This window comes from Podarcis cretensis (genome assembly GCF_951804945.1).
Source record: "Podarcis cretensis genome assembly, chromosome: 2".
Taxonomy (NCBI): domain Eukaryota; kingdom Metazoa; phylum Chordata; class Lepidosauria; order Squamata; family Lacertidae; genus Podarcis; species Podarcis cretensis.
The window spans coordinates 44698973-44724869 of record NC_137171.1 but is presented as its reverse complement, the minus strand read 5'-3'; the positions used below and the strand labels follow the sequence as shown (position 1 = coordinate 44724869).

At 44.7% G+C, this 25897-nt stretch overlaps 1 protein-coding gene across 5 annotated transcripts; it reads right to left on the bottom strand.

The window, feature by feature from the left end:
- Positions 1-666: 666 nt before the first annotated feature.
- Positions 667-25522, bottom strand: BEST2 (bestrophin 2). Of its 5 annotated transcripts, none has more exons than XM_079965233.1 (10): positions 24879-25522; positions 9997-10178; positions 8779-8873; positions 7534-7767; positions 6480-6634; positions 4836-4913; positions 3417-3569; positions 3074-3154; positions 2186-2340; positions 667-1802 (listed from the first exon to the last, which is right to left on the bottom strand). In XM_079965233.1, the coding sequence occupies exons 2-10, from the start codon at positions 10146-10148 to the stop codon at positions 1190-1192; spliced, it is 1716 nt and encodes a 571-aa protein (XP_079821359.1). In that variant the 5' UTR covers positions 10149-10178; positions 24879-25522; the 3' UTR covers positions 667-1189. The 5 variants fall into 5 exon arrangements, with proteins under 5 accessions (XP_079821359.1, XP_079821360.1, XP_079821358.1 ...); XM_079965234.1 differs by lacking the exon at positions 24879-25522 and adding an exon at positions 24837-24856; XM_079965232.1 differs by lacking the exon at positions 24879-25522 and adding an exon at positions 18976-19214.
- Between the last annotated feature and the right edge of the window lie 375 nt (positions 25523-25897).

Below are 25897 nucleotides of genomic sequence, written 5' to 3'. Positions count from 1 at the left end.
TGACCTCCCCGCTGACTAGCCCTCCGAGGCCTGGAGCAAATATACCCAGCTCCCTCCCTCTGGCCACAGACCTGTTTCCATCCCTCTTCATTTGAAGGGAGCAGGTACCTTTTTAGTGCACAGAGAACCACTGTTTGTCACTGCAACTCTCTTCTGAGCAGCTGAGTTGCGCAGTGGGTGGGGAAATTTCAGGGAGGTTTTAATTTCCTTTCCCCATTATCCCTTTTTCTCCCTGCTGCTCCAAGTGTGCAAGTCGTGGCAAAGAGGTAGCTGCTCAGTCAAGTTCCCTTGCCTTTTATGGGCTTCAGGGAGGATGTGACGGCTGTGACTAGAGCCCTAACCAGCATGGTCATAGTTGCCTGGGGTTCCCCAATCTAGTCTCCAGAAGCTATTGGAATACAGTTCCTATCTGCTCTTGCCTTGTACAATTTGTTGGCTGGGTGAGTATTTTGGGTGGAGTGGCTGAACAAAGCATGGCTGAGGAAGGATGCTGGGTTCACATGTAAAACCAAAACATACATATAATCAGCCAGATAGAACATTGGTCTGATCCACGCAAGTTAATTTGTGCCTCTTGGAATTCACTTCTAGACCTATAGAACTCTTAATAGTATTTGGTATGACTGGACATATACATTGGAGGTTTAAAGGGCAGGCCACAAAACATTACTCTAAACAAAATACCATTTAATACAATACTATAAAAGCATGAATTTTAAAACATAGATCCACACTGAGGCATTTGGGTAGTAAGCGCAGAAGTGATAACCTCCTTTCATGTTCACCATCTGATGATTACAGAAAGGAATGAGATGCAATAACCAGCTGCAGCTTTGGGTAAATATAGGACAGAATAGTACCTTCAGGAGTAGCTCAGTGTCCATGATTGCCCCTGCACGTTCAGTTAGGGGCTGCAGATCCAAGTCAAGAACACGTGGGGGGGGGGTGGACACAGAAATAGAGGCCTGATTAACAGAATCCTCCTGACTCCTTATGAAGTGGCCCCACACTACAATGTGTCATTAAAAACCAGGTGTCTAGCAGGGGCCACCAATTCAAATTTCCCTTTAGCAGCTGCAAGGACTATCAGTCTTCACTGATTTCCTGTCCTGAGGCCTAAGATTGAACCGTGCCATGGGCCACCCTTCGTAATGGCTCCACTCAACCCTGTGGAGGCTGAAGTAATAGCTTATGCCACATTCTCCTCCTCAATAGGGCTCTGCAGCCAGTGGGGGTAATTGGCTGGCGGAATACCCTTGCTGGAGGCCTCCTTTGAGCTGTGAAAGAAGGGGGCATCTGAAGAGCCGTGGTGTAGGAGAGGCTGAGACGAGTCGGTATCTGTTGCTGCAGGGACAGACATGTCCACAAGGGGCACTGGATCCTGGGGGTTGGCCACAGCACTATCATGGCCTAGCGAGGTCTGAGCTGGGCCACTGGGCTCGCCGGCGGGATCCTCAGAGAAGTCCTTGTTTGTCTCCGTGCCCAGGCCAGTGGCATCAGGCCCAAGGTCTCCCTCCCCCTCAGAGCTGAAGTGAATGCTGTTGATGGGCACAGACTGCCCAGGAGGCCCACAGGTACAGTCTGTGGTCTGTGTATCCTGACAGAGGCAGCTGTAGGTAGTGGATGCTTCGGAAACACAGCTGTTCTTGCGCCTCAGCAGAGACAGCCGACGTCCAAAGCCGCCAGGCGCAGGGGCTGTGGATAGCAGGCGGTTCAAGAGGTGTGCAGGGACATGGCGGCTGTGTTCATAGCCCTCTGCAATGTCCTCTAGGGGCTGGAACTGCATGTCTTCCTTGGCTAGGCTGGAAATCGAGGAGGGGAGTAGTTAAAGGGAGTAGCTTCACACCACAAGTTGCAAAAGAGCTTGCTTTTTGGTGCAGGGATCTTCCTTATTGCCCTCAGACACCACACTAGCGCTCTGGAATGAGAGGGGATATCTATGGCGTAGTATAAATGGGGATCTGAATTTGTGCAACCAGCAGGGGCTCCATGTGTGCTGGAAGAAGAGCCCTTGCCCTACCCCAAATGAGCAGGGAGGAATGGCCAAAAGGAGAAAGCAAGCTCCAGTTTCACAGACTGAAAACTGCTCCCACCGACGGAATCCCTCCTTCTCTCCCCAACCCTCTACTCAACCAGGACCACCGTCATTCCCTTTCCTTGCCACAGAATGAGAAGTTTGGCTTACGTCATGTCAAAAGTGGAACCCTGGAACGATGGCTGTTGCAAGAGGAAAACGGTGGCTGCGGTATACGGGGCTCGGGGGTTGGAGGCATCCCAGTACCGATCCTTCTCCAGAAGAGGCAGGTCCCCATACATCTCGTCCACTGCCATCATGGAGACCTGCAAAGGAAGGGAGGACTTCAGGAGTCACCACCAAAGTAAGTGAATACTAGCCTAGGTGTATGCATGCTTGTTTAGTCGTTTAGTTGTGTCCGACTCTTCATGACCCCATGGACTCGAGCACGCCAGGCACTCCTGTCTTCCACTGCCTCCCGCAGTTTTGTCAAAGTCATGATGGTAGCTTCGAGAACACTGTCCAACCATCTCGTCCTCTGTCGTCCCCTTCTCCTTGTACCCTCCATCTTTCCCAACATCAGGGTCTTTTCCAGGGAGTCATCTCTTCTTATGAGGTGGCCAAAATATTGGAGCCTCAGCTTCAGGATCTGTCCTTCCAGTGAGCACTCAAAGCTGATTTCCTTAAGAATGGATAGGTTTGATCTTCTTGCAGTCCATGAGACTCTCAAGAGTCTCCTTCAGCACCAATATGGAAATCTGACATTTAGGGCCTAGTTTTAGATTTCCAACAGGAAGGTAATCCTTCACATGACTGGGAGTTCACTGAGGACAAGGGAATGTTTAACCAATAATAAAAAATATTGTTCCAACATCTGAATCCACGAGGAAGGCAGAATGCCCACGTACTAGGTGTCTAAATGCTGATTTGCTATTCAATTCCCACTGTTAACTACAAAAGCAATAATCGGGTGCTGCTAAGTCGCCCAAGTCTGGAAGCATCCTTGATTTGTTTTACAAGTGTTGCTTTATTCAGCAGAAAAGGGGACGGCAGAGTTACCTGGAAATTCCTGTCAATCAGCAGGTTGGTTTCAAAGTCATCATCGTCCTCCCCAAAAGGGTTGATGAGCTGCTCAGCCACCTGTAAGGTATTTAGAGGCACAGTAAAAAGAGGGGCATACATGTGCCCAGCCTCCTTATTTGTTGCCATCAATATGGTAACAGACATGGCAAAGGTGTGCAGTATTAAACATTCCCTTTTCCTTCCTTCCAGACACTTGTTAAATCACCCAGCAGCTGATTCATGGACGAACCCTCTGCCCCTGATTCATTTTCTAATCTGTAGGAAGGTGCCCCATAATGACTGTCCTTACACATCTTAAACTACCTCCTGTCTGCCATACCTTTAGCCACCCAACATAGAAGAAGAATTGCAGCAGGGTAAAAACAGGGACCCACAGATCCAGGTCATGTCCTTTGTAGCCTTGGCCTGGGTCAAGGAACTGCCGCCCAATCAGACAAGAAACGAAGAAGCTGTACACAGCAATGGTAACCACCTGTCAGAGCAGAGCAAGAAAAAGCAGGTAGAGAGGCTGGAGGGGGGTGAGTTGCAGAATTTAGGAGCCCTGTTTTTAGACCTAGTTCAACCTTATGGGCTGTTTACTGAGGACCAAACAATTCATCTGTGATTTAATCCCTAATAATTTATCCTCTGTACATGGAATCAGAGATGCTAAGCAGCAGTAATATAAGAGGTTCAACCTTGTCCTAAAGTATGTTTGTATTAAATAGGGTAGAGTTTCTAATTTTCAGCAGCTTTTCATTCTTGAATAGATAGGAATGAGTTAAGATCCTTCACACCATACTCAGTTTACTAGTGTGAATTAGTACCACTACTTCCCATATAAACATACTGAAGGAGAAGAAACATGTTATTCCTCTTTAATCACCCTAAATGTGACTATAGAAAGGCATTTAAAGGTAAAGGTAAAGGTACCCCTGCCCGTACGGGCCAGTCTTGACAGATTCTGGGGTTGTGCGCCCATCTCACTTAAGAGGCCAGGGGCCAGCGCTGTCCGGAGACACTTCCGGGTCACGTGGCCAGCGTGACATCGCTGCTCTGGCGAGCCAGAGCCGCACACGGAAACGCCGTTTACCTTCCCGCTGGTAAGCGGTCCCTATTTATCTACTTGCACCCGGAGGTGCTTTCGAACTGCTAGGTTGGCAGGCGCTGGGACCGAGCAGCGGGAGCGCACCCCGCCGCAGGGATTCGAACCGCCGACCTTTCGATCGGCAAGCCCTAGGTGCTGAGGCTTTAACCCACAGCGCCACCTGCGTCCCACCCAGAAAGGCATTTAGTGTGTGTCAAAGCCAGATAACTGGGTTTTTGTTTTTGTTTTAATGATCCTGAGTACATTCCTTGAAATAGTGATTGTAAGCACACAACTAGAGGCTGCTCTGGATTAATCTAGCATGAGATCCTCAAAATGTGCTTTAGAATAGGTAAACCTCAGCTGTCCTCATATAACATTAGGATCTGTGCGTTGCTGCTCTACATATAAGACTTGCTCCATGGTGTGATGAATTTTCTGGGGTGGGGCTGGGCTAACCGCTGGGCTAGACGTGCCGTGTTGGGCTGTGTTAAGCTTAGCTGGGATGAAAATTCCCTGATATATGATGTGCTTGTTCAGTGGCTTCAGTGCTTTTGACTCTATGCATGCCTTTGGGTGAAATAACTATCAACGTTTGGAAGCGGGTGGTTCATCATATGAGCCCAAATGGATGTAGTTGGGCTTTCTGACTGCTTTGGGTCCTTAACTCACCTGAGTGTAGACTAGTGGTACACTGATCCAGTCATAGTGGTAGAGCATGCTGCAGTTTCCACGAAAAAGGTTCAGTTCCTGAAAGAAGAAAACAGCCATCTCTAAGGGCTAAGCACTGAAACTTCTGCCTAACTAGAACTTTTCAGTCCATCTTCAGACCTGGTTTCAGCTCAGAAACAGCTTTGGTTGTCCTGATGGATGATCTATGCTGGGAGAAGCACAGAAGGAATGCGACCCTGCTAATTTCTCCTGGACCTTTTATACCATTGACTATGGTGGTATCCTTCTGAATAGGTTATCAGGGTTGGGGACTGGAAGTATGATGTCCCAGTGGTTCCATTCCTACTTGGAAGGTCACTTCCAGAAGGTGATGCTGGGAGACCCCATGGCATTTATGTTGTAAGGTCCCCAAGAATTCCACCTTGTATACCATGCATTTCACCATCTGTATCTACTGGGAGAGGTCATATGAAGATTATGGGTGGGGTGTCATCAATATGCAGATGACACCCAACTCTAGTCTAATTTTCACCTGAGTCACATGAAACAGTGAAAGTGCTGAACTGGTGTCTTGAATTGGTAATGGGCTGAGTGAAGGCCAATAAACTGAAATTTAGGCTGCAGTCACAAGAGAGTTTATTATGCAATTGGTACTGCTCATGCACATATGTTTTTCACTGGGTCCACAAGATGTCCACCATCATCAAAATGCAAGCCCATCCTTTTTTATTATTTAATCTGGATTTTCCTTTCAGGCAATAATAACAACCAATTATATATCCACAATCACCCCTGGTGAGAAAACTCATTAATTTTGGGGGTGGGGTGGGGCGTAGTTTGTCACATGAGTGATGTTGTTTCAATAGGTGGCCTCTATCACAACAACCATATGCTCCTTAACTGAACACAACCTAGCCTTTTTTCCCCTGGCAGCAGAAGTGACATGTGTGTGCTTATTTCCAGTTGCCACATGATGAAGGCATATTCCAAATTCAGCAACGGTAGCTGTTCTCAAGATCTCCACCCAGTACATATGAGGGATTACCTCGGAGACTAATCACAGTACACGTACCAAGCTTCTTTTAAATATATACAAACACATATGCAACACCTACTATATCTTGCATAAGTTTTATAAATTCAAGTAAATATTGCTCTTGCACAATAGCCTAGTATTAAACATTAGAACAAAATGATTCAATATTGCCACATACACAATGCAAGCCTCCATTTTGCCTGTTGCGAAACATGATAGCTAAAACTGGTAATGTTTGCTCTTGAACACTTCTTGGAAAATTTTTATTTTTGAGGTGACTGAGCTCACCAGTATAGAAATCCATTTGTAAATTTTAATAAAACAATTAGAGGAGCCAGGCTTGACAGGAAGGGTAAGATTTTTATGTAAGCTAAAGGGAGCATGGGTCACAAAAGAAACCTTGCACTAAAGGATCTTGTTCTGGAGGTGCTCCTATCATCATCAAATTTATAACCCACCCTTGACTCACAGGTGAACAGCTTAAAATTAAAAACAGTTAAATCATATTATGATCACAGGAATAGGGTGGGCCCTGAAAACACACATCTCAGGTGTCAAAGAATAACTATTACATCTATAGTCTGGGGGACAAGGATTTACCACCTCACCTCCATGAGTAACTTGAGAGCACAGTTATCACGTATGCGGCCTTCTTTGCGTGCCTGTGCAGCTAAGTTGGTAAACCAGACACAGGGGACCCAGTATCTGTTGTAGGAAGTGTTCAGGTTCTCGTATTTCTTGCGCTCCTCGCGAGTCATGAACCCTGTTAGATGCAACAGAGGTTATGCAGCCAATAGTACTCTATTTAGAAGGTCCATAGTGAAATCTTATACTGAAGAACTGCACTCTGAAAGGCTTTAGGCATTTGAAGAAGCCTTGAAGGAGGACACAAGATATGTAGTAAAACTCACACTAAATGCAATATGCTCTGCTTACATAATTGTGGCATTCCGAAATAACATATTCTAGATTAAAAGTTATGCCTATCATTGCTTTTAAAAAAAAACTTTAAAATTTCCTAATTTCATTCTAACAAATGGGCAAGGGCAGGGGGACACCTACCTCTTGCAGGCTTTCCCACAGTCCTCTCATCCTTATAAGCTTTATAAGCTTAGTGCAGAGGCTTTCAACCTTTTGAGTCCATGAGTCCCTTGACCAACAACATTCATTCTGTGGCTCCCCTGTGGGGCTCAGGAGCCTAGTTATGTCACCCCTTGCTTGAGAGCTGGCAGTCTCTCATCCTTTTTCAAACACCTTCCCATGTGGAATGTTCCCTCAGCCTCCTCTCCCCTCTCTCCTTGGGAGTCCTCTGGGCAGCTGCTGCTGCCGTCCCTGGTCTCTGAGCTGCCCGCTCTGCCCCAAAGAGAGGTGCCTCCTCCCACTGCCCCACAGGGTCCTGGAGAGCACCCCCTGGCCAGCCCCAGAGGCATCATTCACCTGAGGAGCTTGTAGCCAGGGCTTCTGCAATAAACAGCTGTGCAAGCCTTTGAGAGGCAGAAATGCAAGAGGGCATCAGAAGAGGGAGGGAAGGAAAGAAGGAGGGAGGGAGGCCAGTGTTGCCTGTGGCACCCCAACCATCATTCAAGGCACCCCAGGGTGCCACGGCACACTGGTTGAAAACCACTGGCTTAGTGGGAAATAAGGTCTCCCTTCTGCACTCACCTGCCTCCACCACATGGTCTATGGTGGGGAAACGCTTGAACACAGCGATGCTGACTGAGCGAAGAATCAAGACAGCAGAAAGGCTGCAGTACCGCATGAGAGTTCTCCGGTAAAGGCGCCCCTTCTCGTCAGTGCCGTGCACGTTCCCAGAGATGGCACACATCAGGCGGTCTGGCATAGGCATGCAGGTGTACTGACTCCACCAGCGGTTCACCACCAGTGTCACATAGAACCCTAAATGAACCCAGAAGATGGAGAGTGGTTGCATTAGAATTCTTACCCGCGGCATGCTGCTAAGTCAGGCAGCCTCACTCTGAGATAAAACAGGAATGCTTCACTTGAACCAGGACTGAGGATGCACCCTGCCCACACATTATGAAAAACAGAGCTCGGTTCTGGCAACATTAAACAGTAAGTGCAAGAGAAACAGGCCACAAAACATTGCAGTATGGAATGCCTCTGTTAAGCTTTCCAGTCCCTCCATTCTATTCTCCCCACTGATTTTCTTATATCCCCACCCAAAAAAATACCCCACAACAGGCAGACAGCATTCCATGCCCACTGTCTTGTTTTTAGATCCCCCTCAGCATTCAATACCCACCGGGCATGCTCAGTCTTCACTGGGCCATTTTGGGATGTCCCCTCCTCTGAGGCTTTCTTTCTATACTTCAGCATGCCTGCTTGATACCTCCCCTTTTCTGTGTATGGGTGGTGCCATTTTGGCTACATATAAAGACTATTGCTCAGAGAAGGGAGTTTGCTTCCTGCCAGTGCACGTGACATTACCCTGAGCACGTGCAGAGTTCCTTTCTCTCATTGCCAATATGTTCAGGATCAAGGACATGGGGTGTCCCAGGCTGCTCTTCCTGGCTTTCAGAGAGCTCTGAGCTCCACCACGCCTAATTGTGGAAGTTAGCTGCTGAGTATAACATGCACAAGTCACCCATACTCTACCCAGTTTCCAGATGAAGTAATTAAAGCCCATAATACCCTATTATCACCATACTGTTGCTTTGATAGACTGGGGCGGGGGGAGGGGGAGTCACACCCAAGTCTAAACCAGAAGCATATCTATTGCTGAGCCTGTATTATAGTCTGATACCCTTGCAGTACACAAAGGGCAAGCAGTAAATTGGACTAGGCATGGATGAAGGTTGTGCCCTGGAAGCCAACGTTGGGATGGGCACATGGATAAGGAAAGAGCATTGCTCCTTTAGGAAAGGAGCTGGCGTTCAAGCATCTCACCCAGGACAAAGGAGACAGGGATGAGATTGGCATAGTTGTCACAGTAAATCACCACCTTTTCGAAGTCCCTTTTCTGAGTCTCACTTAAGACGAAGCTAGAGGTGGGAATAAGAATGAGAGAAGGATTAAGAAGGATGCATATTTCCCAAGGGGGTTGGCAGCACATTTGCTGAGAGCCACCTGCTTGCACTCTTGTAAGGGGAGAATCTAAATGCATTCTGAAGGGCAAGCGAGGGCTGTTTTAAAAATGTTATGATTGGACAGGACATACAGTAAATCCTGGGGCAACTTTATACATCAGACCAGCCTTCGTCAACCCGGTTGTCTCCAAAACATTTGGAGTCTGCAACTTCCATCAGCTCCAGCTGGTCTCAAACATATGGGGACAACTAGGTTGGCAAAGACTGCACCAGAGTGCTAGAATCACACAACTGCTGGGAGCTGAGGACTTCTGTATCATACATAATAAATGCAAAGAGCTAGGCTGACTCACATAAATGGGTGGTTGTAACACATACACACACACACACATATATATACACACACACTTCTGCTATAAGTGAGTGGTGTGCGTGATAAGGTGACTGCCCAAACTGCGAGTTGAATTGATGCCACTCCAGATCTGCTGCTCACAGGAGGTCCTCTCTAGTTGTCAGCAGGCTAGCAAAGTGCCCAAAACTAAGCAAGGGTTTCAAAAGTAGCAAATCACCCTGATCTGGGGTTGAGAAGTGCAATTTGAACTCGGAGAGGAGGAAGCGTGCAGCCAGCAGAACCCAGAAAGAGTGGGTTCTACTGCATAATTACAGTTGTGAAAGGAGGTGAGGCTGGACAATGCAATATTTATATATGTCCTGCCCATCCCACTCCAGTGTGTTAAGTTTCAACTTTGGCTGGTTAGACCAAGTTTGTTACAAGGGCTGTGCAAAATTAAAAAAAACAACAACCCCCAAAACAGGTTGCCAATCAAAATGCCAAACACTGTCCTCCATCCCGCCAAATAAAGGCATGCTCCTGAACAAATAATTCATAAGAAGAGGTTTCTAATTTAAAGACACCACTAAGGGAAAACTATACCTTGTCTTAGGAAATTTGTGTATTTCTAGAGAGTAGATCCAAGTGGTAACTATTTGAAGAGCCCTGAATTTTGGTGGCGCGAGTTTGACACACCAAAGGCCATTTAGGGTAGATCTGAGACTGTTCTTCCATGTTCCGACTTACCGATATGTAACACTAAGTCCCAGGTACGAAAGAGAGAAGACCAAGAACTCCTTGTAGAGCAACTTGTAGATGCTTCCACGCCAGAGGGTCAGTAGTTTGTAGAAGCCACCGAAGCGAGCGTTGGCCACGCGGGCTGTGTATGTGACAGTCATGGTGCAGCAAGGCAGAGAGACACAGTGGGTCTGCAGTGTGGGTAGGTGCAGAATTAGAGTTTCAATCATTTCAAATATCTACATCAGCAGCACCATCTCTGCTGCGAACACACCATATATTTAAAGCAATACCCCCCCCCCAAGAACCCTGGTAACCGTAGTTTGATAAGGATGCCAAGAATTGTAGCTCTGTGGGTGATAAGCTACAGTTCCCAGGATTCTGGGGGGGCGGGGGGGATGTCATGTGCTTTAAATGCAGTGTACATATGTAGCCTCACAGCTTGCCTTGTAGAAAGCTTATGGGTGCTTCAACAACCCCAGGAGTGAGATCATGCATGAACTCCCTCTTCATCCAGCACTCCTTCCCACAGATAAGGGGGTCATCAATCTTGTATGTTCTTCACAAAACGTAGTGGTGCAGTTAGGTAATCTTAGACTTTAGACCTAATGTTATTGTGTGTGTGCATGGGGCTTTTAGATGATAATGTGTACTACTTGATTTACTTCAAAACGTGGTAAACGGGACGTGCTGCACTAGGGCAGGGGGAGCTCCCCTTCATTCTGCTGCGTGAAGCTCTAGACATCCACCTCAAAGTGCTGCCTTGACAGCACTACTGACAGAAGGGAACTCTTGTCTCCTGTGGAATCTCTCTCTCTCTCTCTCTCTCTCTCTCTCTCTCTCTCTCTGTGTGTGTGTGTGTGTGTGTGTGTGTAGAAAGCTTCTATTCCATGGTTGGGTGACCGTGGTAGGGGCCAGGTGCTGCCTCAAAATTTGCCAAAAAAAAACATACTGCATGTAGCATAGCTAGACTCTAAACCAGGCATAGGCAAACTCGGCCCTCCAGATGTTTTGTAACTACAACTCCCATCATCCCTGACCACTGGTCCCGTTAGCTAGAGATGATGGGAGTTGTAATCCCAAAACATCTGAAGGGCCGAGTTTGCCTATGCCTGCTATCAACTGACACTCAAACATTTTGTATTATTCCAGCCCTCCTGCACAACAGTGTAAGTACTGGAATGATCTCCATTTTAGAGTTTGAGAACTTTCACAGTCGAAATATAACTGTAATTGTTGTAATGCATTGTTAAAACACTAAACATTCCCTTCAAAGAGCAGATTACCAAGTTACAAAGTAAGTAGTTCTTATATTAAATGTTATTATAATGGATGTCCCAAGATCCATATTAGGGCTATATCTTCATTAAGCCAACTGATATGCCACAACACAGTGGTCAGCCTTTGAGTTCTCTGACTAAATGTTAAAGTTTGCACAATGTTCTGTGACATTTTGGTTCGCCTAAGAAAACTATTGCCCTAACATAGGTTTTAACTTTCTTTCTTATGGGTCAACAAAGCTACCTTCACTTGTTGTGGGACTTTGAGAATACTGAAACTTTAGGAGTGTTTGATGAAAAGTTTCCCACACTCCTGGTTGTATGATTAGGACTTGGCTGAATGAACGGAAAGCAGTACAGCTATACACACAAAAAGTGTATAACTGTGGAGTCTTCCATAACAGACCCTTGTTTTGACTGTGGGGACCCTGCCAATTTTTCAGCTTCTGCTTCAGATCAGAGGGATCAAGTGTGCAGCTAGCTGGTAGTGGGTCAGCATGCTTCTAAGAAATCCTCTAAATTGATTTAAGTATCTTGCATGGCTTACTGTAGTATGAGTTTTTGCCAATAACAGTGTTACATCTCATAAAATAAGCTGCAATCAAGCAAATCTTATGCAAAAGCTTTGAGTCGTAGTATCTCTCAAAGGCGTTTGCTGTAGTTTCCACAGATACAGTGGTACCTCGGGTTAAGTACTTAATTTGTTCTGGAGGTCTGTTCTTAACCTGAAACTGTTCTTAACCTGAAGCACCACTTTAGCTAATGGGGCTTCCTGCTGCCACTGCACCACCGGAGCACGATTTCTGTTCTCATCCTGAAGCAAAGTTCTTAACCTGAGGTATTATTTCTGGATTAGCGGAGTCTGTAACCTGAAGCGTATGTAACCTGAAGTGTATGTAACCCGAGGTTCCACTGTATAAGGAAACTTCATATGTTCCTAACTACCAACCCATACCAACTCCTGCCAACCTAGCAGTTTGAAAGCACGTCAAAGTGCAAGTAGATAAATAGGTACTGCTCCAGCGGGAAGATAAACGGCGTTTCCATGTGCTGCTCTGGTTCACCAGAAGCGGCTTAGTCATGCTGGCCACATGACCCGAAAGCACGTCAAAGTGCAAGTAGATAAATAGGTACTGCTCCAGCGGAAAGATAAACGGCGTTTCCGTGTGCTGCTCTGGTTCGCCAGAAGCGGCTTAGTCATGCTGGCCACATGACCCGAAAGCTGTCTGAGGACAAACGCCGGCTCCCTCGACCTATAGAGCGAGATGAACACACAACCCCAGAGTCAGCCACGACTGGACCTAATGGTCAGGGGTACCTTTATACCTTTTTAATGGATCCTAAAGGCAGCAAAGGAAATGGCTCTGTGCCAGATAGCAGATGGGTGAGCCCCCCTCCCTTAACTGTCTGTTAGTTAGAAAGACAAAAGTCAGAGTTGTGTGTGTGAGCTAGAAGCTAGAAGGAGGAAGCAGGCTGGGCAGCTAAGAGACAGAGCCAAGCCTGATTTCTGCTGGGATCCAAGGCTGTGGCTATGGGAAAAGCATGACCCTCTCTGGGTATTAATGCTATGAGCTCCTCCAGCATAGGCCCAGGTTGTATATATGAGTAAATAAACCATATATCATAAAGACACCAAAGTCTCTGCTATCCCTCATTCCAAGGAAACTGAGCTCTGGGTAAGTGCCTGGAACCCCTGGAATGTTGCACTGCTTGGAGACTGGGGTGGTGGGCAACATTAGATTAGAGGCATTGACTCTTTGCTTTATTTCCTGGGGAAACTAGTCACTCCTTGGAGATTGCACAACAGTCCACTCGACCATGAAGGGCTTGCCAAAATGAACTTTAATGGAGGCCAACCATTCCCAAACACCCACCCACACCGTAATCCAGTTAGTGGCATATCCTCACCAGGCATGGCCTAGTAATAATTTTTAATCTGGTGCATTCCATTGAGAGATTCTTTGCTGCTGCTTATTTTTCCAAGGTGAATTGAGAAATCAAATCCCCCGCTGTGCAAACTGCAATCAAACTCTCCTGGCTTAACAATGCTAGGCAAGGCCTTTGAAAGAGACCCACTTCCCAGGCTATCTAAATGAGCTCTTTCATTAATGAGTAATGCTGGGAGCCCCTCCCCCCCTTCCAAGATCTAAGGCTGGCTGTGACCACTGACAGAGGTTCGGCTGACAACAAATGCCCAAATATTTTGTTTGACTTTCCGTGCAAGCAGAGCAACTACCAGGGGGAAGAAGAAGAAAAATAAGGAGGGGTGTGTGAAGGAGAATACAGTATAACTATGTGTGGGAGAAAAGTGTCTTCGAGCCAAAACACTACTTTTAGAAGATGAGATGGCCCTTAAGTACTTAGAGCTGGAACTGAGGTAGCACTTCAGCCAACAGGCTTGCTTGTCAAGCAATCATGTTGGAGTCCCAAAACTTTCTCAGGAGAAGAGACTCCAGATGATTCTAGGACTCGAATCAGAGTGAAAAAAATCATCCTAGCTGCAGGTAAGAGTTCTGTATAGAGCATCAGAGAATGGGAGATCCAAATTGATATGCAATGCACATGTTTTTTAAAAAGTGATCACACATTGTTGTTTAGTTGTGACCCCATGAACCAGAGCATGCCTTGGAAACTCTCACTTTCTTCTCAAAGCGTCTCCTTTTTTATGTCCATGGAGTTTTCTTGGCAAAATACTGGAGTGGTTTGCCAGTTCGTTCTCCAGGTGGATCACATTTAGTCTAGTCACACATACATAGCTTTAAAAAAAGACCCACAATTGTGGGAAGTCCTTTTTTTTTTTAAGACATGCTCCTGCTAAGGAACTATTAGCATTTCTTTGCTTCCCTAAAAGTCTCCTCGCAATGCCAGGCGCAGAGCCTCGACCCTCAATACAACCTAGTAACCATCTTTTAAAAAGTTCAGATTCCCACACCCAGTTTCAACACATTCGGTTTTTTAATAAAAAGTTTACTTTATTAACTTGTTTGCTGTTACATAACATTAAAAGCACCTGTTAAAGGATTACAGCTGTTAATGCCTGGCTTCTGTTACAAAGGTCTGTCCACCTGGGACAAAGTTTATACATGTTCCCATATTGTTACACAAAGAAACACAATTTACTGAACAAAGCCCTGTGGGGTACCTGTGCTAAGTCTGTTATAGCACGAACAACAGGGAGCTATGTGGGAGACTCCAAGATGCTGCAGAACTGATTAAATAATTACTTATTAAATAACAAGTTATAAGGCAGTAATCCTATATACATTTAACAAGGATTTTCTGTATAGGATTGCACTTTAAATATATGATTGCACATGTATAGAATTGGGTTGCAAATCATCATTTGCACCCCTACCAGTCCAGGGTAGTTTGATAATTAGTTATTCTATGTACTTCCATAATTTTTTAAAAAATTTAAAAGATTACAGTACAGTCTTGATTAAATTATGCCTGCCCATTTATAGGATGGCTTTTATTATTTCATTCATCACAACATCCCAGAGGTGGCTATAAATATTTCATTGTATGACTAGACAGCTGAGGGTGGACAGAGGGTGACACTCATGGTTATCTAGCAAGTCCATTGATGAGATAGGATTTCGGACCAGATTTCTGTTTGGTGGACTGCAATGACATAGAAAGCCTACACCTCCAAACAATTCATTGGGGCAAAACACCTCTGGTTTTCTATCACCTTGATCACATATTAGCCTTTAAAGAGGAGAAAGCAAGTTCCACTTCTCCTTTCCAGACCTTCATGCAGGCAAACTACACCACAAAGCAGATTTCACTGTAAGCAAAACATTTCTGATTGTCTATTTTCATAGGAAAGAATAGTTAAAGAAGACACAGTTTTGCAACATCCATGAAACCAAAATTTCACAAGCAGAACAGAACGTGGATGCAGGAGCAGGGCACAATTTAACCAGTTTTTAACACTAACCTGTGCAAAAGGTTATCAGTTGATTTGGCTTCGCCCTCAGTGAGGGCAATTGCAGGGGAGAAGCAATCCAAAGAGCACAGACTCCCTTAGCAATTATCCCACAAATTCCACCTGGGAAGCAGCTCTTAGGCAAGGTGAAGAGAAGAGAAGGCTGCTCTGACAGCCCCCACAGGTTTCTAAATACCTAAGTGCCTCTGTGCTGACCTTTTACATCTTTCCTAAAGGTAGACTCTTCTTTGATTGCTTGGCATCGGAAGCTGGAGGGAGGGGTGAGATGGGAGGGGTGAGAGGCTGGGCTGGCTGAAGGGTGCTTGCAGTTGCATTCCCTCCTAATTGTCAGGGGAAAGGAAGTAAATTTAACATGCAGCATGGCAACTCAAAGGACCTGAGATAGAACAGTCCTGGAAAGTGATTGAAATAATGTAGAAGCAGAAGAAGTGTGGATGAAAGGTAAAATGTGAAAGGTTGGGAAACAAAAGGGAAGGTTTGGAAGCCCTTGCAGCATAACCCTACATGTGCCTGCTCAGAAATGAGTCCAAATGAGTTAAATGAAATTTACCCCATTCCCATATAAGCATGTATATAGACATTGCAGCATTGCAAGAGCATTGGAGCGTCACTCAAGATTGTGAGAAGAAAAAGGGCTTATTTCAGTAGGGAATTTGTAGAGAGGTGGGCAGAAAGTGTCCTACACAAAAGTGAGAGGGGTGTCCTGGAGGAGGGAGCTCTAAAGCCTGGGTGCTGCGCTAAGGCCTCCCCAAAAGGCCTTGCCCTATGTTATCCACCCATCCAACCCCCAACCCCCCGATGGTGGCAGGACATGGTGCAGCGTCTCTGCTGAGGATCTCACTGGTTGAACAAATTCAAGCGGGTGGTGCTTTAAATTCCCTGGTCCAATGACCAGCACTTACCACTGAGCACAGAAACAAACCAAACACAATGCTGTAACCAGGAATGGCCAAACTTGGCCCTCCAGATGTTTTGGGACTACAATTCCCATCATCTCTGACCACTGGTCCTGTTGGCTAGGGATGATGGGAGTTGTAGTCCCAAAACATCTGGAGGGCCAAGTTTGGCCAAAGGAACCTAAAGATAAGAGCTCATGTACAGAAAGTGGGGGCTCCTTGTCAGGACAGGAGTCAGGAGTCTGATTAGTCATCATTTGTTTTTCTAGCCTACCCACCCCAAGGGCTCAATGCAGGTTACAATTTTAAAATGCACACCATACCAAATATCCAAAACTAATGTGTGCCTTCAAGGCTTGGCTTAGGAACTTCAGCCTAATTATGAGTTTGGTGCATGAATTTGTGATATTCAGGACCTGCTCCCTTCTGTGCAGCTTCTTACTCTGCTAACTCTTGCACCTCTTCAAGAAATCCTGTTCTGAATCCAAATCCTTAAAAACACACACACACTAAAAAGCAAACAAACAGCCCTTCTTCTCTGGAAACCTGATGGAACCACTCTCCTCACTGGGCCTAGTTCTCTTCCAGTGTTTGACAAGTCAACACCCACAGGGTTTGTCTTCTGGAACAGGGATGAACCAAGCAAACAGCCTTGATGCAGAAGAAACTAGTTGAGGGGAGAGAGAGAGAAAGAGAAAGGGAAGGATCTTTTCTTTCCCCCACCAGTCTCAAACTGAGGAACTGCCAGGGTCTACACACATGAAAGGCTGAGTTCTTTCCTCAGCTCTAAAATGGAGGGTGTGCGTACCTTGTGATTAGAAAGGGATGATCGAGGAAACCACAATTTCCGCCTTCTCCCTGACCAGCTGCTGGATACAGAGCTGCAACCAACCACGCTCCTTGGTGGTAATCAATCCACCATATCAAATCGTATTTCTACCCAGCTCGTACTGATGACAAACATGCCGCATACTTGTATTTCCCTGAGATTCTAGGAACTAACTAAAGGTAGTTAACAGGGTGCCCTCCAGAAGTTGTTCACTTTCATCATCCCTGACCACTGGGATTTGGAGTCTACAACACCCGTAGAACTCCACATTAGCTGTCACTAGCCTATAGGGAAGTGTAATTCATAGCATCTGAAATCCTTATTTATTCTCCTCTACCGTTAGTGATCAATCACTGTTATTCTCGTTTTGAAAACAAGGAACTGAGGCTTCAAGGGAGTGGTTGGCTTGGTCAGGAGGATGCAAAATTCCACCACAGGTGAGTTAGAGCTTGCATTTGCAGCAATCTAAAGTGAATTCTCGTTTCCTTTCATCTCACCAACATCAATCCATTACTTTCTAGACATGATTGTGACACTCCCAGCTGCACCTCCTATTTGATCAAGACCTACCACTTAAGTGCCTCAATTCAGCATCCATATCTATCTAGGCAACAGTAAGCAGAAGCCCAGACCCTTCCTACTACCCTGCAGCCCCCTTGAACCCAATGCAAACCCCAGAGTCAATTCCAAACCTTGCAGAAACTCCTAGAGATGCATCTGCATGCAGCGACTCCTGCTTTCCGTCTGCTGTGAGAACCTATGCTGCTTAAACTGGGTGTACTATAAATTGGGCAGATACCTGCTAGAGCCCAACCCTAGCTGCTAAGTGGATGCAAACTCCAGATAAGTACTCTTTTAAGTGATCAAGCCAGCATGACAACCTTTCATTTTTGAGGCTGGGCACTAGGATTTGACCTTAAAAAAATGCATGCAAGATTCTAAAGATGCTTCTAACGAGTCCATGTATTCCTAACCCACAATAAGAAAGAACTGTGCTAGGAGAGAACCAAAAAAAGGAGATCTATCTGGCAAGAATTACAAAGAAAATTAGGAGAGAAGAACAAGGGTAAAATCCATTTATGTTGTTTAGGACATGTTCATGTTACTGGCTTAAAATGAAGCTAGGTCCCCCTCTTTTCTGAATTGAGATAAAAGCTGGTTTGCAGGGAGATACATCAAAATGCACTGTTTCCTAAGTAACATCATGATAGATAAAAGATAGATACGGATTGTGACTAATGTTGTGTGTACAATGCTTCGCAAACCAATGGTAGGAGCACACTGGATGCAGAGTAAACATGAGTGTGTACACAGCCCAAGTCTTGGTGGGTTACACAAGGGATGGGCAGACATCAAGCTTGCAGAATCTGCTGGTTTCTCCAGGAACCCTGTAGCCCACCAATCTGGGTGCTTCCAGACTGTCACTTTTTCATGGGAATGATTCATATCCATGCTGGAACTTTAGATTTATGTGGTTAGTGGGTTAAAGGACTCTGTTGCCTTAGCGCAATATATCAACTTTAAAAAGGAATATAACTTATTAAGGTTTGTAATATTGACAAGAAAATGCATTGGAAAGTGTGGGATGAACAAATGACTAACAGGAAGATGTATAAACATTCCATAAGCAAATCAGAATGATTGCAAGACAAATGCTCATTGTTAGACAATTGAGAGTCAGAGAAACTTGCCGAAATCTGCCTTCTGCCCAGCCCTGGCTTAGTTCTGCTAGGCACTCAACTGTACAGGCTTTTCCTGGCAAGTCAGAAGTCATATCAAGAACAATACAGAGTGAGTGAGTGGAAGTAGAAAGTAGTGGGTGGGTTTTTACACAGCACCTGCAGTTACAACCACTAGGACAAGATAAGATTTTGCTTGACATCATCCATTACTAGGCTCCTATACCTTGATCTGTGTAAACTTTGGGGTTAGAGTTCAGCCAGTGTACTACATAAATGATGGAAACATAGGAAACTGCTTTATCCTGAGTCAGACCATTGGTCCACCCAGCTCAGTATCATCTATACTTACTGGTGCTAGCTGTCCAGGGTTTCAAATGTGGTTCTCTCCCAGTCCTATGTGGAGGTCCCAGGCATCTTCTGCATTCAAGGCAGGTGCTCTACCACTGATTTTTTTCTCAACCAAAGTTTGCCATCTAAGTCAGCAGTTTTGGCTTTGGGCTGCCTGTTCTAGCCTGTTAGCCCACTCTCCTCCTGCAGCAAAACATTGCTTGGAGTCAATCTCAGGTTAAGTGCCAAGGTTTTCCATTTCACAATAAGATGCTCTCTTCTGTCATCACCAGATCTGTTTGAATTCTCACGTGACTTGTTCTTGATGGGCCTGAAACTAGGCAACATCACAACCTATCAACAGTGTGTGTTTGTGTGAACATATGTACAATTATGTGTGTGGAAATGCCTATGGGTGTGTGTGCTTCTGTGTTGTGGCGCTGTCTGTTCAGTTACTGAATCTGCATTATCCAGGTGGCAGCCCAATACAGATTTCTGTGCTGGAAGGACCATTGTTGAAGCCCAATTCTGATACTCTCAATGACATGTCCATATTAGCAGAGTGTACATCTGGATAAAGAATGCATTGCATATTCAGTTATAGCATGGTTTCAGGGTCCAGGACAAATAGGTTTAGAATATGAAACTTTAACACAGATACGGGATATTACAAACCATTTTTTTCTACAGAACACAAATGAAATAACTTATGGTACTCTCTTCTCCTGTTCAAATATTTTTCACTCCCTTTGGTAGATTAATGAACTAGTGATCGATTTTAGCCTGCCTTTGATATATTGTGGTGTTTTTTCTACACTTTACTATCTGTAATTGCTTCTTGCTTTGCATTTTATATTAGAACTATTGCTTTACCCCAAATTGCTCCAAGTTACCAGCCTGTGTCCCGTACTTTCAAACTTTTTACATCAGAGGCTAACCTAAGGCCATCCACCTTGCTGGCTGTTGACCACTGCAATGCGAGTTGGAGTCCAACAACATTTAGAGAGCCACAGGTTTGTCACTTCTGATTTAAAGTAAACAGTTGGGTGAAATTATTTGGAACTTTGGACAAAGGTGTCACTGAATGCAGACCACAAAGCTCTACTGCTTGTTTCCATCAATTAATTCCAGGGATGCAGTGGAAACGATGAGCATATACCTGGGAACAGTTCCAGGATGAATGAGAGGAAACAAGTGGAAACTTAATCCTGGTATGACCAAAGTAAAGTTGCTTGGGAAGATTGCTTCTTTGGATGGAGGTTTGCAACAGCTTTTAGAGAGGGCTGAAGAATCAGATGCATATTGGAGTACTCCCTGACTCAGTATTATCAGTGGAATTGCAGGCGACAACAGTCACTAGCACATTTTAGTAGTTTAGGCAAATTATATACATATACTGTACATACTTCAGCATGTGCAAAATCCCAGTTGCTGAAATACTTCTGGGGCCTAGCAGCAATTCTGCATCAGCTACAATGGCCACCCATTTGTACAGTGGTACCTTGGTTTAAGAACAGTCCTGTTAATGAACTATTTGGTTTACAAACTCCACAAAACCGGAAGTAGTGTTCCGGTTTGCGAACTTTACCTCAGTCTAAGAACGGAATCCGAATGGTGGAAGGGCACCAGCGGTGGGAGACCTCATTAGGGAAAGCGCACCTCGGTTTAAGAACGGATTTGGTTTAAGAACGGACTTCAGGAACAGATTAAGTTCATAAACCAAGGTACCACTATATCTCTAAAGTTTAAAGTTTTGAACAGTTTAAGACAAGGTTACTTGAATGACCACACACTCCAATGAACCTGCACCAGCTCAATAATTGCCGTCAATGTATCAGTCTCTGGCTTGGCACTAATTTCAACCAGGTTTCTAGGTAGCAGAATAGGATGACTGACTGGTGCCTATGCATAAAATTTGCTTTTCTTTCTGTGTTTAACAAAATACACCAACTATAAATTCTAAGAAAGCTGCCATGTGCATTTCATGTTCAAAATTCCAGTCATGACTGCTGGGAGTCACACCACTTTTAAGTGTCCTCAGCAGAATTCCTTCAAGACTTGTGGTCAGTACTTACCATATATTTGTCACTGATTAAATTTTAAAGCAACTGTGGGAAGAAGCCTGATGGCCTCCAGCTGTTGCTGGACTACAACTCCCACCATCCCTGACCTGGCCTGGCTCGGGCCGACAGGAATTGAGGTTTCAGTAACAGGAGGGCAACAGGCTTCCATGTTTGAAAGGCTACCATGCCAAACGACCAGAAAACATGTTTCAGAGAAAAGTAATAAAGGAGTCCCCAAATAATGAACTCAGGCCAATTATTCTGATAAAATCTGACATCTTTGCATATTATTTTGAGACAAGGCTTCAAGACTTGCCTGTTTAAAATTTCTGCAGATGGAAGTTAAAGATCCTCCCCTGCTGTTTTTAAAAGGTGTGGGACACATCACTTGGTGTATCCAAAATCAAATTTTGTTTAAAGAAAGACAACATGAGAGACAGGAGCTACTGATTATATTATACATTTACCATCACACATGTAATCCTAGACTTCTTCCAAAAATCTTAGGAAATTGAATTATTTCCATTTCATCATCAGAACAAACATTTTGAGGGAGGTTTGGCAGAGATACAGTGATTTGCCCAACACCACATGCCCAAGCAGGAATCCAAAACGGAGGTCTTCACAATTCAACCCTTGCTTTTTATGGAAAAGAAACAGCTCTAATTTTTTTGTGGGTTTTGAAGTGTTGTATTGTTCTGCATATTTTTGGGTGGGGGAAGGATGAAGGAAATTAACAATAAATAATGGGAAAGTCACTCATTTTCCCACAGTGGTGGTGGTGGTGGGGAAAGTTTGAATGATGCTATCAGTATAGTTACATAACATATATAACCATCTTATTTAACAATTAAAACCACAGTTGGCTCTAATTATGAAGATGCTCAAGAATGTTGAGCCTCAGGTTTAGGAGTCAACATGTTTGTTCACCTAAGCCATACACACAGAGACAGAGACAGACAGGCAGACACACACACACTGCAGTGTGGTCATTGACAAATCTGTAGTGTTTTTGCTTGATGGAAGGCAGCATTTCCCTCTCAGAGTACAGCTGCGGCCATGCTGGGATGTTTTGGGTCGCTTGGCTAAGCAGCTGGTGCTAATGAGCTCCCCAACCTCTTGCTGGGGCAGACGCCGAGTTCTAGACAGGACCAAAGGAGCAGCTTACGTAATGCTGCTGCTGCTGCCACCACCACCACCCCGGGCATCCGTCTGAGCTGAACAACACACATATAAAGCCGTTGCACACACCTACAAGACGCTATGTTTCATAATGTGGTTCACATACTAATGGCAGCCAGTTCCGGGAGAGGGTGGGGAAGGAACAGGGCTAAGCTGGCACACAGTACTGAAGGGGGAAAGAAATGAATCTGCAGCCGCTGCCAAACATTGTGGTTACCCAAGAAGGGAGGGAGGGAGGGAGGGAGGGAGGCTTACCCCCTGGGCTTTGAGGTTTAAAAACAACCCTTGAAAAAAATTGTCCTTGTTCACCTGCCGATGCATATTATCATTATCTAGCATTTGCCAGATTAAAAATAGGAACAGCTGCTTTTACTTATGCAAGAGAGCAAGAAGATAAAAGCAATTCCAAAGGAATTCACTTCCTTAGTCTTCCATTCCAGAAATACTTTTTTCTACATTTTGGGACCCACACAAATTTGTACATTCTTCAATGTGTCATACAGGAATACTTCTAAGTCCATTTTTATAAAGTTTCAGATCCTGCTGTATAACTAGCAACTTTGTTAGCTTCATAAAAAGGGTTTAAAAAAAAACAACCCAGTCAGACAGGTGATTCTGGAGAATATGCAAGGTATGATTTTAACACATTTTGAGAAGATGAAATATAGAGGCAAGGGCAGGGTGTGGGTGCTACGTATCTAGATTTTGAGCCCTTCTGTTGTTGCCAGAAGCCCAACACTTTTTCCAGTGTTGGGGTAGAATGTTTCATCCCTAAGCTCTACCCTTTTGGGGGAGGGGGGATATTTCTGGTCTCAGTATGGCTTGACTGCTTTAAAGTGAGCTTGAGAACCAGGAGCTTTTAAGAGCCAGCTCCCTATCCAGATGTGGAAACTAGAAGGCTACAGAAAAGGAGTATCAGCCTCAAGACTTCAAGCAGGACAGTTCCGTCCGTAAGCATTCTACAGAACAGACAGACCAATAAATCTTACCCCACAAATGCTACAGTGGCTGGTGCTATTTTATCTACATTTTCACCCAGACTGAAATTTGAATACTCCAGCCTCCTGGAAGTTTTATGGGGAAGGGCTGTAGCGCAGTGGAGGAGCATCTGCTTTGCACACAGAAGGTCTCAGATTCGACACCTCCAGATAGGACTGGAAAAGATTCACAGCCTAAAAATCCTGGAGAGCTGCTGTCATTCAGTGTGGACAATACTAAGCTAGAGATTGACCAAAGGTATAAGGCAGCTCCCTGGATTCACTGATGCCTCCAAGCCTTTCTCCAGCACCTATTTCAACAGTGTAGAGAAGTGGAATACTTAGTAGTTCATGGAAAAAACACAAGGCTTTCTAAACATCTGGACTTCCCAGTTAGATCCAAAGCAGGAAAGCAAACAAAAGGTATATCTCAGTGACACCCACTTTTTAACTTAATACCACACTCTAGAACAAGGACTTGCATCCCACTGCTGCTCAGCTCCTGTCCTTGGCTGGGGCTCCCAGTGAGATCCTGTTGGCAGAAGCAAAAGCTGGCTGGCTGTCATTTTACAATATATTACTGGTGTCCTTGCTATAAATGATGATCCCATTTCAGTCCTCTGGCAAGAATGGGGCAGGAGGAAAAGGGGCAGGTCTGTGTCCCGCATCAAGTCGTTAATGGTTATTGGGACATTAGTAAACGAAAGTCAGTTAGCCAGGATGTTATGAAAACACAAGTCAACTGAATTACCTCATTCTTGAAATGTTTACATTACTAAAACATTTGAGAAACGTTTCTACTTTGGATAGGATGTATGATTTATGGAAGACTGGCTAGAGTATCCTGCCCCAGAGATATACTAGCTTGCATGCCAAAATGTCATGCCTTTAATATCCAATATCAAGCTACTCCTCCTTTTGTAGTTTTCTGCCTCGTTGTTGGACAGTGTTCTCGAAGCTACTAACATGAGTTTGACCAAAATGCGGGAGGCAGTGGAAGACAGGAGTGCCTGGCGTGCTCTGGTCCATGGGGTCACGAAGTGTCAGACATGACTAAATGGCTAAACAGCAAACAACAACAAATCATGACAGCATTGGGTGACATTGTAGGTTCCCCACCTCCCTATTCTGTCTTAAATTCAGGAAAAATATAGCCCTGAAATATCGAACATAAGAAGACTCTAACAGTCCAGCTCCTCTGCCAAACTCTGGCCAGCTACCTTTCAAGGTATGGAAACCTGAGAGTTTATGTACATCGTCTGCCTGCTCACTTTAACATCCTACTGTTTTAAGAATGTGCAGTTGTGGAAGGGTCCATATACCTTATTGGAGACGCAACTTCACATTAGTTCTTAGTATATACATGGAGGAAAACATGTAAACTGTGTCTTGGTAGAACAGTATACTAGACACACTTGTGCTAATATGCAATTGACATTATAGCCAACATATTCCACCAAGGAAGCTGCCTTGAACCAGGTCAGACTATTTGCTCACCTAGCCAAATATTGCCCACTCTGACTCTCCAGGGTCTTTAGACAAGAAGTCTTTCCCATTATCAGCTGCCTGATCCTTCTAAATGGGCATGCCAGGTTTAACTAGGGACCTTATGCAAGCAAGCTAATCATGCAGTCTACCTCTGAGCTATGGTACAACCCTACTTTTCAAAGTTTTATTTCCCAGAAGATTAAAGTTGTTTCCACTCACCAAAGTTCTGTACTCAGTAAATTACATGCTTCTAGGATCCCGCCTTCATACAAACTGTTAATCTCGCCAGACTGCATGTGATGCAGCCCTCAAGTACTGTGCAGAATTGCGAATTCATTCATGCCTTGGTTTACAGTAGGACTGAAAGACCTGCAAGGATTTCAGCGGTGTTTTTGACATGCTCTTCCAGCTGTTCTGTCTGCACAAGCATTGCAGTTTGCCAGATGGAACAGTCTCCTCTCTGCCCCCCATGGGCTCTTCTGTGGGTTATGCCAACCCTCCTCCCAATAGCCAATTGCGGGGGGCACGTGGGGGGAGAAAAGGAAGCCATGTGGCACAATCTGAAGTGCAAGGCTGTTCTGACCGGGCTGGTTAGGCAGATCCTGCCATCCAGAGAGACTTTGGGTTTATTCAGTAACTGTAACTCTCATTCTACAAGCTATTTTTTTCATGTATTAGCTATGCAACAAGCATTTGTTCCACAACTCCTACAATTACAAAGCTGAGACACTGTCAATGAAAAGTGCTTCTATGCTTATCCCTCCCACAGGCAAAGAAATAAAGGCAGAGAGAACCAGATGCTGCTGCTGAGGTTCTGTGGGAAAACTGGGACTCTCTAGACCTTCCAATTTCACTGTCATACCCCGATTAATAAAAAAGGGAGCCAGAAAATGAATAATAGGCCTAACTAAAATATGTATCCTTTTTTATAATACTGGTTTACACACTTTTAATGCTGGATTTTTGTATACTGCTTAGAGATTTTTTAAATATTTAATTGGTTTAGAAATGCTTTTACATAAATTAAAACAAAGTATCTTTAAACACCTGCATCAGTTTCCTAATTCCCTGGCATTTTGAAAACCACACATAATACAAAGTCAGTGCAGCACAGTCTATGTACCCACATATGCCATTTCCCACGAAAGACTTAGAGTACCAAAGAATTCAGCTGCCTCTACATGTTGTGATTTTTTAAGATTCCTAGAATGTTGAGATGCAGAGTTGAAAAGCT

Bases quoted from the DNA above. Each gene is read 5' to 3' on its own strand.
- BEST2 (XM_079965233.1), bottom strand. From the start codon at position 10,148: ATGACTGTCACATACACAGCCCGCGTGGCCAACGCTCGCTTCGGTGGC. The intron at 8,874-9,996 runs GTAAGTCGGAAC...TCCCACCTCTAG, and splicing joins GGACTTAGTGTTACATATCG to CTTCGTCTTAAGTGAGACTC. The intron at 1,803-2,185 runs GTAAGCCAAACT...CTCGATTTCCAG, and splicing joins GGTTCCACTTTTGACATGAC to CCTAGCCAAGGAAGACATGC.